The sequence below is a fragment of the Nylanderia fulva genome, unplaced genomic scaffold (genome assembly GCF_048542155.1).
Source record: "Nylanderia fulva isolate GAGA-0341 unplaced genomic scaffold, ASM4854215v1 Scaffold1, whole genome shotgun sequence".
Classification (NCBI taxonomy): Eukaryota; Metazoa; Arthropoda; class Insecta; order Hymenoptera; family Formicidae; genus Nylanderia; species Nylanderia fulva.
This window is the reverse complement of record NW_028189192.1, coordinates 4,392,375-4,407,093: the sequence shown is the minus strand read 5'-3', so window position 1 is coordinate 4,407,093 and position 14,719 is coordinate 4,392,375. Positions and strand designations below refer to the sequence as shown.

Sequence of the window (14,719 nt, the reverse complement as noted above, 5' to 3'; positions counted from 1 at the left end):
AAACGAAAATGAAAATTTTTTATGAGGCAAATTTTTCGGTTGAAATGTTTGGGCAGTAATGATAAAAATTCGAGTATTTTTTTTTTTAGTATTATTAGCCGTTGTCGTTTGTATTACGAAGACTGTGCAATATTTTTAGTAGATACTTTAGTTGCGAAGAGCGGTGACGATATTCGTTTAACTCGTTGCCTCGAAGCGCCGCTTGATTTAATATTTATTCTTTCGTTACGTTCTCGCGTTTTTCGTATCGTAGATATTTGCGAAAATAGCTCGTAAGAGCTGGCGTCTCTCACAAAGCGAAATTCCATGTTTTTAAATACGGAATTATTAAGCGCGTACAAAGAGCGTATCTCGAGCGAAGTTATTCGAAGTATGAGAAAGATGAGAAGCCCAGCGGCTCAATTTATTTAAATTTATTTAAACGATACTATATCTTATAACTCGCAAAAAAAATAGCGGCGCCTCGGGGGAACGCGGAGGTAACGAGCGATCGATTTTTAATCAAGAACCTCATATTTTCTCTGTTTATCGCAAAAAAGTCATAACGTCATTTTATGAACGATTCCATTGTACGGGGTGTTTATTTCAAACGTGTTATAAATTGCTTCGTATTTTTTTTTGTCGAGTTTTTTTTTCGATGCAATCAATTTTTGATTGCGAAAAGCGGCAACTTTTCAAAATTGTATTGATACAATTGTCATTTTTTGCTTGTGTCAAAAGCAAAAAGAATAGAAAGCTTGTTTTTATTCTCTTTTTTATTATTTGTACATTCGGTTACATGTTTGTCTCTCGTTCTGTCTGTCTCTAGCGATTAAGATTAACGCGCGTACAAAATATATAACACATATACATAGTATACGTACACAGTACATTTTAGCAAAAGATTTAAAAGGACTTTTAAGGGAAAGGAAAGAGACGTAGAGACATAGGGAAGCAAAAGCGACTAAAAAAATTCGGGGACGACAGACGCGCGATATTAATGAGAGTGAGATTAGGATCGGAGGATCCAAGGATACAGAGAGATCTTGTTCGCATCTGCGAGGAGTTAAATGTCCAACGAACCCCAGGGGACTCAAGACCTCGGGGATCTTAGAATCCGAGGATTCGAGAAGCCGAGTATCTGTAGGTTCAAGATTCCAAAGATCGAATGTCTCAAGATCCTAGGACTCGATGATCTAGAGATCTCAGACTCGAAGAATTCGAGAATCCAAAGATTCAAAGACCCAACCCGGGATCTGTGTCCACAATTTTGCTCCGAAGGATTCGAGGATTCGAGGATCCTGGAATCCGCGAGACCCTCCGGGATCCACGGAGTCGAATGCCTACCCAAGTATCCAAGGATCCGGCGACCCTCGAGAAATGCCGCTCTAGAACAAAAAAAAAACGAGCTTAAATCCAAGTAAAGTATACACAAAAAGCGAAGGCGGCACGGAAACGGCATAAAAGTAACAGTAACGTAATCGGAATAACATGACCAAAAATAAAAAAAGAAAAAATAAAAAAAGAGAGAGAAAGAGAGAGGGAAAGAGAAAGAAACGAGCCGCCGGCGACCGGGTGGCTCGCCGCGTAGTTCGTGTTGGAAGACCAACAGCTGAAAGTGACTTGTCTTGTGTTGATGTTGCAGGTTCAAAAGCCTGGCACATGCGGCTGACCTTTGACCGGGTGCCAGGCGGCTGCAACCTTCACAGGTGCAAGCTGTGCGGCAAGGTCGTGACGCACATCAGGAACCACTACCACGTCCACTTCCCCGGCAGGTTTGAGTGTCCTCTCTGTCGTGCCACGTACACACGTAGCGACAACCTGCGCACGCATTATAAATTTAAACACCCCGAAGCAAGAAAGATCGATCTTAACGATTTTATGGCGGGCTCGTTGGCGCTTTCAACGAGCAACGACACCATGAACACGTTATCCTAAAGACGCCGGAAGAAAGAGAGAGAGAGAGTGAGAGAGAGAGAGAGAGAGAGAGAAAAAGGGGAATGTGAGAGAGATATATATTTAATATATATTTAAATATATATTTAATATATCAATGTGTTAAATGTATATTTAAATATGCATATACATATATATTGAAATATAATATATATATGTAATAATACGCGCCCCAAGAATTATATATATAAACGATAGAACATGCTATACCAAGAGCGCGCGAATGACCGCAATCGCAGGAGGGTATTTCGCGTTATTCGGCGAAAATACGATCCTGAAATTACGGTCATTGGGGAGATTATTAAGGGCCGGCCAATTTCGGCTTTTCTTCTTTCTCGAACACCAAATCTTTTGTAGATTCTACGCTTAAGGGATCGAGAAATTCTACTATAGGGGTCTTTTTTAACAAACAAAAATTGCAAAAAATGGCAAAAAAAAAAAAGAACAGAGAAGATTAATATACAGCGATGTGTACAGTTTAGTGTGCGGTGACTTTTCTTGGGAGTGGGCTTGTCGTAGCTAACTTGTCGAAGCTGTGAGGATTGAGTTTTCTTTTTCTTTCTTTGTTTTTTTTTCTTTCGTAGGAGTCGCCGACGAGCGGGAGGGTGTAAAGTGCGAAACGAAGTCGCGGATCGCGATTTTACGAGAGGTTCGACGCTCCGCGTAGCGCGAATCCGAATGCGTTTCTCACGTCGAGCTGACCCGAGCAAGGGAGGTTCCGCGATGAAATTTCATTCGTTGTGATATCGCCGGACGAAAGAAAGCTCGTTGTATCGCGCGACGACGACGATGACGACGACATCGCGTTGCTCTTTCTCGGGGCTTGTCGAACCGATTCAGGAAGTGAATCGCGTAAAATCCGTCTCGAATGCTTGACCACTGACTTCGAACGGAGAACTGATGTCTTCGATGTGGCAAGACCGAGGTCTTCTCGAGGACTTTTGTCGTTACTTATTAATCGGATTTCGAGTCGCTGAACCCGAGATAGAGCGACGCGTTCTCGTCGATTCCGATATCGTTGATCGACCGATCCCAGACGAGTCGTATTGCATAGCGCAGGTCGCTTTATATCGGAACCTCCCTGTTTGATCGCATGAAAGAAACGCGCTCGCGCGCTAAGGGAAGGTTCGCTTTCTTCGTCCTTCGCGCGGAGCGTCTCGTGTCTCGTTTATTTGCCGATCGCATAATTTGTCGCGATCGATCATGTCAGCTTCGTACACAGCCGCGTCCGCGACGATGTCCAAAGACCGGGCAGCTTTATCTCTTTTTTTTTTTTTTTTGTTTTCCGTGGTAAGAAAACGGGCGCCGATCGCCGATACTTTTAACGAGTGTTCGGGGAAAGTCGGGTGATTAAAACGATATAATCGTTCGCACGATTAATATGTGTGTGCGCGCGCGCGCGCGCTGATTTAATTACATAATTATAATATATATAAATACATATATAAATATTATATATATATATATATAAAATGGGAGCAAACGTGGTGCCAATTTCCTCCCGTAGACGCTGCTGCCGACCGGTCGAGACGGCAGCCGGAAAGAAAATATTAATGATTCAATTAATAATATATCTATTAATTATAAAAAGCTGAGTCGCTGGAAGTAATTCATTCGATACGCAGGGTGAATCGTATAGTTGTTGAAGAGTTTATAGTTGGACTTTCATATTAGATTGTAATATATTATTACACACACACACACACAAACACAGAACGCCTTCGGGATCGGTAGCAATATTGACATTTATGCGTGCACCGCGTTTACCTACGCACGTACGTGTCCCGTGGTCACTTTACACGCAAAATACACACAGGTAAACATAGGTACATACAAAAACACACATGTTCACGCAGATTTTTCACACGAGACATCGGCATCCACGATACACGCGTACACGCAAAAATACACGCAGAAAGACACGTATACACGCGAGTGACACGCAAATCGAGCAACAACGAAATTTTCTGTCCTTTTTTTAATGCATACATCCGTAAAATTTTGATAATGTTGTGTAGCGCGCTTTGTGCAGTCCTAATATGAATTTTAACTATAAAACGCACGTTACTTGTTAATTAACACCTAAAGTCTATATAATATTATAACGGTTAAGCTGCACGCGCCGCGTTATTAATAAAATAATGCGACCGCTGGGTAAATAGTGGAAATCACGGAGACATTCCACGATTCGGGACTTAAGTGCGTAGGCAACAAATAAGGTTTTATTGTATTGAATGATTTATATAAGTACTATATTATTTTATATTTTATATAATCTATCACACACTAATAATCTATTATTGGTTGAAGATATAGTTATGTTAAAGAATAATTTTTATTCATGGGATGGTCATACGATATTTGTATCGTCGTTGCACATTGATATTTAATTGGTTGGGGTGCAATCTGTTTGTTCTTCTTTCTTCTTTGTTTGTTTGTTTTTTTCTTCGTACATCGTGAAATTTATGTAACGTATATATATATTATAACAATGGTAAAAGGAATACACAGATATATAAATATACGCCGCTCGAAAGGAATGTAAAAATTATTTCTTTAGACGTTCGTTTTAACTGATAAATATATCTCATATTTTATAGATATTTTAATATCTTTGTAATGTGTGTCCAAGCTTGAGCTTCACGTTTACGATGGTATTTAAGTGATTTTAGTAATGTTGAGTTTATAGTAATGATTTCAATTAAGAATTATCTGATGAAATAATTTCCTAATTACTTTGAGCGATGTATACATTTATTTACACATATGCACACTTGAGAAAAAGAGAGGCGCGCAAATAGGCGCGAGAAATACACGACAGAGACAGGACAAGCTTTTCTTATCAAAATGAAAGCATAGCGACCCCCATAGCATCTAATTTTTTTTAAATAACATGATTCACCTCGAGCATTTTACAGACAACGCGAGATCTAAAATTATTACGAATTTGCGAAATTAATGACACCAAAGTCGTGGATCAAAGACACTCTTTCTATGCATTCGAACAGGAATGAAAGTATCATGCAGCGACCCCCTTCTTCCCCATTTGACGACCTCTTTTTTTGAGATATCTAGAAACTATTTCGCGTTATTCCAATTTTAAATCGAAAATTTTTGATCGAAAAATACTTATTCTATCGTTCTCGAATGACAGATACGTGATGAGAATAAGATACATCTATGTCACGGGGGTCGCTAAAAATACATACATGCAGGAACACGGATATACACATGTACAATACATGCGTATACATACATGTGCAAAGTCCGCTAGCTATTCAAAGAGCCAAACCGCAATATTGTGATGAAATGATATTACCGTCGATCTTTTCTCTTTTTTTGCAAAAAAGGGGCACTTTGCATAGTTAAGGCTACCGAACACGCATATATATATACATCTATAATTTAATAATATATAACCAGAATATTAATATATTATTTGCAGATTATTGAGTATATATACATATATTAATATATTGGATAATTTATTTTATTTTGTTTTATCGTTTTATGATTTTATATATATGTTATTCACTGTTTACATATACACCGCGCAACATTATATTGCAATATGTGACACACGCGAGATTTATTTATTGACAGGTTGGATTTGAATTGTGTTAAACTACACCTGCAGGCCTACTTCCTTGGCTGATAGATCACGCGTCGATCAACTTTTCTTTTTTCTTTCTTTTGCTTGTTTTTCTTTAGCTTTTATTCATCTCTTTATCACTTCTACGCGACGTGTTAAACGACGAACAATTTGGCGTCGAGGTGCACCGAATATCAATGATGATTGTTGAAAGTTCCGCGCGTCGTCTTACAAAACATGATAATAGCCCATTAACATTGATTCATATTGAGATTTGATTTTTATTTTAAAATTGTTGTGAAAGTTGTGAGACATTAATTTATAAATTAAATTTCTGTCCGAAATATATAAAATTTAATTTTGTTTAATTCTGACTGAAAATCAGCATTATCTTAATAATCCCTCAGGGATTGATTACAATTTCGGGATATTTAATTACTCTTTCATAGAAAGAAGAAAAGCGAGAGAAAATTGAAACGCGAAAGAAACAGAATTTGGAATGAAACAATTTTTACGGGCAATGACTATTTTTTTAAGCGATTTCGTCCTCGAAAACACAGGGGTATTCAAACTTGATGCCATAAAAAATATAAGACAATCTGTTAAAATAAATAAATTTATTGAGACAAATATATTTGTAAATTAATCATTCAAGATATCAATATTCGTTCAATAAAGAAAATTCTCCTTTCGAAAAGAAAACAATTGAATTTTTAATAACAATTTATAGAATGAAATCGTTCAAACCACGAGAATATTAATACCGTAAATCTTCTAAATTGTTGAATCGTAGGTTCCTGAAAGAACTGCTCGATCAGCTTTCTGCTAGCAAGGCATTAGTTGAGAACCCCTGTCTCGACACGTCAGCGTGATATTTTTCTGCATGTTTTCACGGTGTTCTCGACACGTCAAACTCGTATAAACGATGAGCGACAGCTATAGACTGGCGTGGCCGCATATTTGGGCGCACACGTGATTCTCTCTTTCTCTCCTTGGTCGGTGCCCTTCTATCAATGCACCACCCTAAACCGGTGCATTATGGGCTCCCTTCGAAGAGAGGGAGAGAGAGCGAGGTACTCTCGGATGGGATCAATGTTTCATCATACGCGCGAAATTATGGTCCAGTCTGCAGAGAACGCGGTTGTACTTAATTGGTTCACCGCAGCAAACTTTAATGCCGGAGTTTGCTTTTCATCTTTCGTCCTAATATTGCGAAAGTCAACTTCGCGTCGCCGTTGTCGCTTCACATAGTCATTAGAACGCAGTCGTTGTTAGTGAGCGGTTTGGAGACTCTACCCCCTCGAGAAATGTTAATTTTTGTCGCTCGAACGCGAGATGGACCTTGCAAAATGCTGAACGAGCGGAATCATCATCGCGACATTAAAATGTACTTTTTTTAAACAAACGCCGTTTAACATCATTAGAGTTCTTATGCGTCGCATAATTATGCAGATTGATGTGAAATGTCACGCAACGCATTATTAACGAATGAATGATATAGATCGTCGAATTATTGCGATTATGATTATATTACATGTTTGACTTCTTATCGTGTGGTAACATTAAATCGTGACTCTTAGTCATCTCGTCGAATTATGCCGCGTCGCAATTATTAATTTTTTTATCATCACAGTTAATAGATCTACAGTTTATACGAATGAAATGATTACATATTACGAATCATTAATTGTTACAAAGCCAGCCACGCGAATCTGCAAGTACAATATTAATAATAGTATAACGCGCGAATAATGTATAATGTTGAAATAACATTTGATTTTCCATTGTGCGATATTTACATAAACAATAGTGATGTATTTGCATGGTTACACGATTATTATTTAACATAATATATATGCGACTTTTCGCTCGTTCTGTATTTACATACGCGGTTGGACGTTCGTCGATGCACGGTCGCTGTCAATTTCCGGAATTGTTCATACACGAATTGTCAAATGGTCGCAAACGTACAAAACATCCGACAGCCCGTACTATATATGCACTCGCAATTTTACGCGTACAAAAGGATTGCATAACGTCGATAATGATCCGCGAGAACGATTTCTTCTCCGTTATGGATGCTTGAAAAATCATTTGTGCGGACTAAAAGAGATTCTAGTGCAATCAATTTTACGGAAATTAAAGTTTGATAAGAGATTACATACAGTATGTATACGGTCAGATCCTGAAATTTCGATCTTCAAAGCTTTATATAAATTCTCTTCAACGTTTTTATGGGTTCACTTTAATTAAAAAATGCTCTTCTAAATTTTCAATTCTTCAAATTAAAATATCTTTTTTGGGAATTGTCGAGATTCACATTCAAGTTTCTTAAATTATCTTTTCTGAAATATTTCCTTGCCTTTCACATTTATTGATGCACGAGTTCTAGTTACCATTGTAATTTCGTGTTTCATCACAGACCGGAAATCTGACGCGCGCTTGTAACATCCGTATCGATCGACTGACGCCCACACGACGATCGAGAGCATTCGCCCATTACGTGGAGCACTATGTTCGACATGCTACGTATTCCAAATATTCGCGGATAAATAGCTGAGCGAGTAGACGCAATGGCGGGACCAAATGGGAAAAGCGGAACGTGATTTTATACCAGAGAACATCGTAAAAACATGCGAACCAGTGTCTTTCAAACTTTTCTGCGCAAGATTTCTCCGGGAAAGCGTGTCATTTTGAGTTTTAGATATCGTATTATGACATGATTGTAACTTTATGTTATTATCTTATTTGGATCTCCGAATCGAAAAATTTTAGCAATCGAATATTTTACATTATGTTACTAATCGAAGGTTTTTGAAAGAAAAAGGATACAATCTTTTTCTTTTAAAAAACAATTTTATCTGATTTATACTTTTGTTAAAAAAATATTTTTCGAAGTTTTAAAGTTGAATAACTGCTCGTCGCGGTTTATTGTGGTTTTTTTTTTTTTTTTTTTTTTTTTTAATTTTATAGTCTTCAAATTTATTTCAACGTGCTGCAAACGGGAAGTAGAATCGCGCGAGAAATCCGGGTTTGAAAAACGCTAGAAGAGGACGCCGATCCCTTTTCGAGGACGACGCGTAAATACGCGAGCAAAATCGAGAAACGACCGCGAATAAAGCCTCGTCGACTGGGAGACGTAATCGGCGCGGATTGTTCTGTCTGCGCGTTGAAACCAGATGAATGAACTTTCCGCCACCCTTCTATATTTGCATGCACACGTGTGCAACACACCACCATAGGTTTTTCGTTACCATCATCGCGCATTCGCGGTTTTCCGCCTTTTCCTCTTACACACGTTGTATTATCGCGTTCGTGTTCGCGGACTAATTTATTCGCAGCGCTTTATATCCGGCGTTCGCCGACGTCGACGCGCGATTTGCTTTATGATTTCACCTTCTCTCCCTTTGCCGTCGCTTTTCCCTTTATACATCGCATCCTCTTTCGCGGCTTTCGCATTCTGCCACATAAAATTTGACTGTACGATAGGGACGACGCGATGCGGCGACAGCCAAATTTTAAAACACCTGCCAGGAAAATTTAAATACAAAGTTAGTGATAAAAAAAGGGGAGCTCGCTCTCTCTTCGAGTGATACAATAATTTAGTATATGTCATGATACGTTCGAAATACAATTTTTGGATTTTTGTTTACTTAAGAAAATTTGAATAAAAAGGGGTAAATTACGCGAATGAAAGATTGCGCGTCGCACGATTTCTTTTTTCGTTTTTGTTCAGATTGACGTACGCGCATCACCCCCGAAGACCATTAGAAAATTAAAACGTGACAAAAAGTGACATTCACCGCGAATTCGTTGCCAAATACAGGGAAAGTCGACGCAAAAGTACACAGTGCTGTTACAGCCCTCCTTGTATGCGCGAGCTGGACGCACGAATAGAGGGGTCGCAAAAGAACTGTCACGTTCTGAATAAAACGGATTCCCCGATAAAAAGTTACTCCGAAACGCGCGATCAAATACGCTCTCCGCGTATTTACGCGTTCTATAAAAAGATATAAATTCCGTCAAATCTTTCGTCCGAGTGTTACGAGTCAAATAAATCACGACGACGTCCCGTCATCGCGACGACAAAATTGGAGAAGTTTATTACGGAAAGCAGGAAATATAAATGAAAAAAAAAAATCCTCGATTCGATTTTCTATGCGAACTTAGAATTTCATTATCGCGATTCGCGATATTGAATTAAAGTACATTTTCGTTATTGATTTTAGACACACAGTTCGTTGCATTCGAAATTCTTCGTCGTCACGAGTATCCCGAAATTCGAGAGGCCTTGACATATTTGTCAGATCCCAATATATATTTTTCCTTTAACAAGTAATTAACTGTCCGCTGGAATACGCGTGTTGAAACGTTGGTTATTCGACGCGACGAGACGTCGTATTTCGTTAGTAGTTCGTACAGTAGGGTCTCGGAAAATCCAGAAATACTTTTTCACGTCCCGTCGCCGCGGTGGAGTATCGACATGTGATTCTCGAAAAAGAAGGTCCCGGAGAAAAGCTCACCGCGAACGATAACAGCGTTATGGAAACGCGAGAGAGGCAATAACCTTTGGCGGAAAGTTTATTTTCCTGGGAGTAGCGTGACACGCGCGCAACAGAGAAAACTACCAAGACGGATTTCTATAAAAGTCTTATTTTTCTAAATCCCGTGACTTTTGTACGCTCGAAGAGAATTTCCTCTTTTTATCTACGAACCGTATATATATAATACACACACACACACATACATACATACACACACACACGATCGAAACTTTTCGTTTTTCCGCGGGCGGAGCATCGAAGTGGACGAAATCATGAAAGTGGAACTTGTATACGGGGTGTGTGTATTTGTATCCCGAAAATGACATATATATACATCACTAGCACGGGTGTATCTCTCTTGTCGATACTTTTCTCGTCTCGCTGTGTCTTAGGGGAGAGTTAATCTTAAGGATATTTAAGAATCTGAACACACGAAAGCATTAAAATAACTTCTTAACGTTCAATCAATACAAGTGTCAACTTTTATAAATGTTCGTATTTCATATGCAGTGTGTCAAAGATTCGAACAATTTCAGGCTCTAAATGTGTGCGAAACTCTATGTAATTAATTCTTAGAATATATTGTAGACTAACTGAGAGACGCGCGGTTCAAGAAAGGAAAATCCTGCTAGTGATTTATATCGTGTAAAAGTTGGCATATAATGTCCGACCGTATCCGCGTACGAATAGCCAAAAAAATACGCGACATACGAAGAAGTGATAGGAGAGGAATATATGCAAGGGAGGAGGAGGGTGGGTGAAAAATAGAGAGAGAGAGAAATACTCGGCACATAATTTTACAAAATATTGAATCGGCCTGCGCGCCGTCGTTTAACTCGACCGCGGGTCACCTGGCTGTTATATCGAAATCTTTTATTAATTAAACGGAAATTACTACGATATATATATATATTACTATTATTACCACTACTGCTACTACTATTACTACTCTACTACTATTACTATTACTACTATTGCTATCACTACTACTACCTACTACTACCACTATTACAATACTACTATTATTGCTACATATTTAGGTATTTATATATTTACAACTGCGTGGTATGGAGTGGAACATTGTGATATAATAGATTGGTGCTAACACCTTATTGAAATTGAGATAAATTTAATGAAAAATAAAAAAAATTGTGCAATATTATATTGCGATAGTAAAAAATGCGGGGCATGGCGCTGTCGCGCGGCGGACAAGTTGCGTTCTCCGGATACTTTGAGTGGCGGGAACGGGCGGGTAAGGACGTACGAGTGTGTGGGTAATGTTTCTCTTGAATTTTCGAAATCCTCGAATTGCGCCCCCGGCGATTCATTCGATTCGCGTTATCTGCGGACGCGCGCGTGGTTGAGTTAAAGCTCGAATTTCGGCCGCGTGGAATGCGATGACAGACGATGGCGACCGCCGTCGAATTATTCGGGATCGATTACTCGGCCTTTGAATCACCTCGTTCGCGGAGTTTAAGCCGATCTGGAATAGGATCAGATTGCACGGATGCGTCAAGTACTTAAAGAAATTTTTTCATTCTTTCTGACACTTCATTTTTATAGTCTCTCCCTTTAAAGAGCCTTCGTGTCGGGCGAAAATTCTTCGAAACTTTTATTATTATTATTGTTAGATTGTTTTTTGCATTTCACTCTTCGATTCGAAAGTCGAAAACTCGAATTGTCGACATGTTGTTCGTGCTTTCATTCAACTAACGCGCGTACGCGACGCGCCTCAATCATGCGATCAGCTGTGCTGACGATGAGACTCCGAACGGTCCTCGGGAATTGCGCGGGTCGGCGATCGAGGAGACGTTCTAAGCGATTGAATGTGAGAAAAGCGAAGAAAGAAACTATGGCTGTGCAAGTGAACATTATGAATGTAGTTAAATAGGCGTTACCTAGGGATTAGGCTTAGGCTGATAGGATAAGGGGCGCGCGTTTAAGGCGTTTTGTTGTTTTCTTTTTTTTCGCCGCCGAGCAACAGCACCCCCTGCCCCCTTTGTACATTATTAAACTAAATAAAAAAAAGTACTATTATTAATATCTCTTTATATAATAATATATATACAAATTACGGATTACTATGGATATATATGTATATACACACATGATATATGTATATATATCTATCTTCATATATATATATATATATACATTTTGTTATTTTTCTCGGGGGATGAATAAACTGTAATAATTGTAAATCATAACACAATATAGGGGATCAGTGTTCCCCGCGAGGAATACTAAGCGTGTTCTACTCATCATTTAACAAAAAATAAAATTAAATAAAACAAAACGTGAATCGGCACAACTGTCAGACTGAAAGTTGTGATTTTACACGGCGCGTGTAAATATAGAAAACGAGCCTCTAAAAGTAGATTCGACATTTATGAACGAACGGCGAGAGGAAAAAAATCGTTATCCGTTGCATTTTTCGCATGTTGTATGACCAAGTGAGATCGAGTATGAACGCATACGAGAGAGAAAGAGAGCGAGAGAGAACAGAAGCGTGAAAGAAGAAGCGAAAGGTAGAATCAGCTGGGGTGAGAGAGAAAAGAGAGAAAGTGGGAGAAAATGCGTGCGTGCGTATGAGAAAAGATGGAACCAAATCGCGATCAACATCCTTCCTTTTTTTCCTGACATGTCGTCTCGTTTCTTCTTCAACACGCGTGAAAGAAAAATTTGCATCATTATATTCCGTCGCGCTCAACGCTAAAAAGCTCAAATGTGTCAGTCATCTGCAAATTTACGCGGCAAACTTTACAAAAGTTTGGCACTCACGGAAACTGAGGAAATCGTGAAGTTGACAACGGAATCGCGATCGCAAATCTTTCGTCAACGTGTGTGTATATCAATCTATTTTTTTTCCTTATTACATCGTTGGTTTCAAATTTGCCCCTTGTCACTTCTTTTTATCCTCCTCTTTTCGCCAAACTTTGATTTCGACTCCTTATTTCCGGTCTTTTCTTTCCTTTCACCGTTGTTACTCGTTTCCAAGATTCGAAAGCTTTCCGACAGTGCAGTTACTTACGGGGACACTATATATCGTATGTGAAAGCGATCGATCGATTAAACACTCGGACAAAAGGGAAGTAAAACCCGCCCCGACTTGAAAAGCGTATATATATGTGTGTTTACGTGAATGAAGTCTGCGAGGGTGGAAAACAAGCGTTTCGATTGCACGATCGTCATCATCGTTGTCGTCTTTCTGGACCGGAAACGATGGCGATTGCGACGATCGTCGATAGCGTCGAAGCGGCGGGTTGCCCGAGAAAGTTGATATATCTTTTTGTTACACACACACATAAATGGTTATTTGGCTCGAAACGTACAATAGGCAATATTTAGCAAAGAAATGGAGAAAATGAGAGAAATTCGCAGAGGAACTTTTGACCATGCCAATCGAGGGAATGAAATATTTTAAGGCGTTAACCGGTTTTATTACGAGAAATTATTCTTACTATTTCTCTCTTATTGTTATATTACGATTGTATTCTTATTCTTATCCTTATGATTATTCTAACATAAAGTCTCTTATGTTTACAACTACATTATTATATACATCTTTAATTCTAGTGTAGATAATACGGATGATAATGATGATGACGATGATAATGATGATATGATGATAAACAAAAAAAAATGAAGAATTAATCACATGTGCATTTAATGTATTTCATACTAATTTTTTGATTAAACATAATTGTGTGTTAACCGAGCCGTCTATCTTTCTTTTTTCTTCCAGATCATTTTTTTCCCTGTTCGACGTTCGCACGGTGTTTGCCGATTAAGCATAATTGTGTGTTAACCGAACCGTCTACCTTTCTTTTTTCTTCCAGATTATTTTTCTCCCTGGTCGCACGGTGTTCGCCGATTAGACACAATTGTGTGTTAATTGAACCGACTGCCTTCTTTCTCTTTTTTTTTTTTTTTCCAGGTCATTTTTCTCTCTGTTTGTCGTTCGCACGGTGTTCGCCGATTATTTTTACACTCTCGCCTATATATATTCTTTTTTCAGGCTTATATATATTTTTTAAAATAATTAATATTCACGTTTCTGCGGAACAGTAACTTGATCGCAAATGAGTGTATTGTCGAACACCTTGGGAAAGTTTTATGATTTATAGCTTCGAGTCGAGATGAATTGGCGACATTTTAAAGAAACATTTATTATATATTAAGCAGCCATATATAATATGTTATTTGCGCGTCTGCACGGGATAAATGTGATCGTTGTACGTTTCGTGACAGCTACTTAATCTGCGACGGAGTGTTTGTGAGGGAATGTTCACTTCAACGCTTTGGACTACGACGACTTCTTATCATTTAAGCTACACTGAATTATTTCGTCGACTAGCTCGCGCGATAACGCTATTATTGGTACAAAGTAATGCAACGAATACCATTGCTGCGCGAAAATTTTCTTCGTATCAGACTATTTAAAAAACCAGACTATGACGGAAGAATTACTTTTTATTTCATATTTCTATTCTGTCTTATATTTTATATAACTATGATTATGTTGTGGAATGGATAAGAGAATGTGAAATTTGCAAAAATTGATTCAAGTGTCTGAAAGCTCCTTGACAATTTTAAATCGTTCGAATCAACATTTCTAGAATTTTCGCTCTTTTGTATTACTTGGTCG

The 14,719-nt window shown here is 38.5% G+C and overlaps 1 protein-coding gene across 4 annotated transcripts in view; it reads left to right on the top strand.

Moving 5' to 3' along the window:
* The window catches only part of LOC114928407 (zinc finger and BTB domain-containing protein 8A-like), a 72,453-nt gene that overhangs the window by 45,545 nt on the left and 12,189 nt on the right, over window positions 1–14,719 (top strand). The window contains exon 5 of one of the 4 annotated variants that reach the window (XM_029299573.2): window positions 2,520–13,785. The exons of 2 other annotated variants lie outside the window; for them this stretch is intronic. In XM_029299573.2, coding sequence (XP_029155406.1) covers window positions 2,520–2,602 — 83 coding nt within the window. In that variant the 3' untranslated portion in view covers window positions 2,603–13,785. One more of the 4 variants, XM_029299570.2, reaches the window with a different exon arrangement.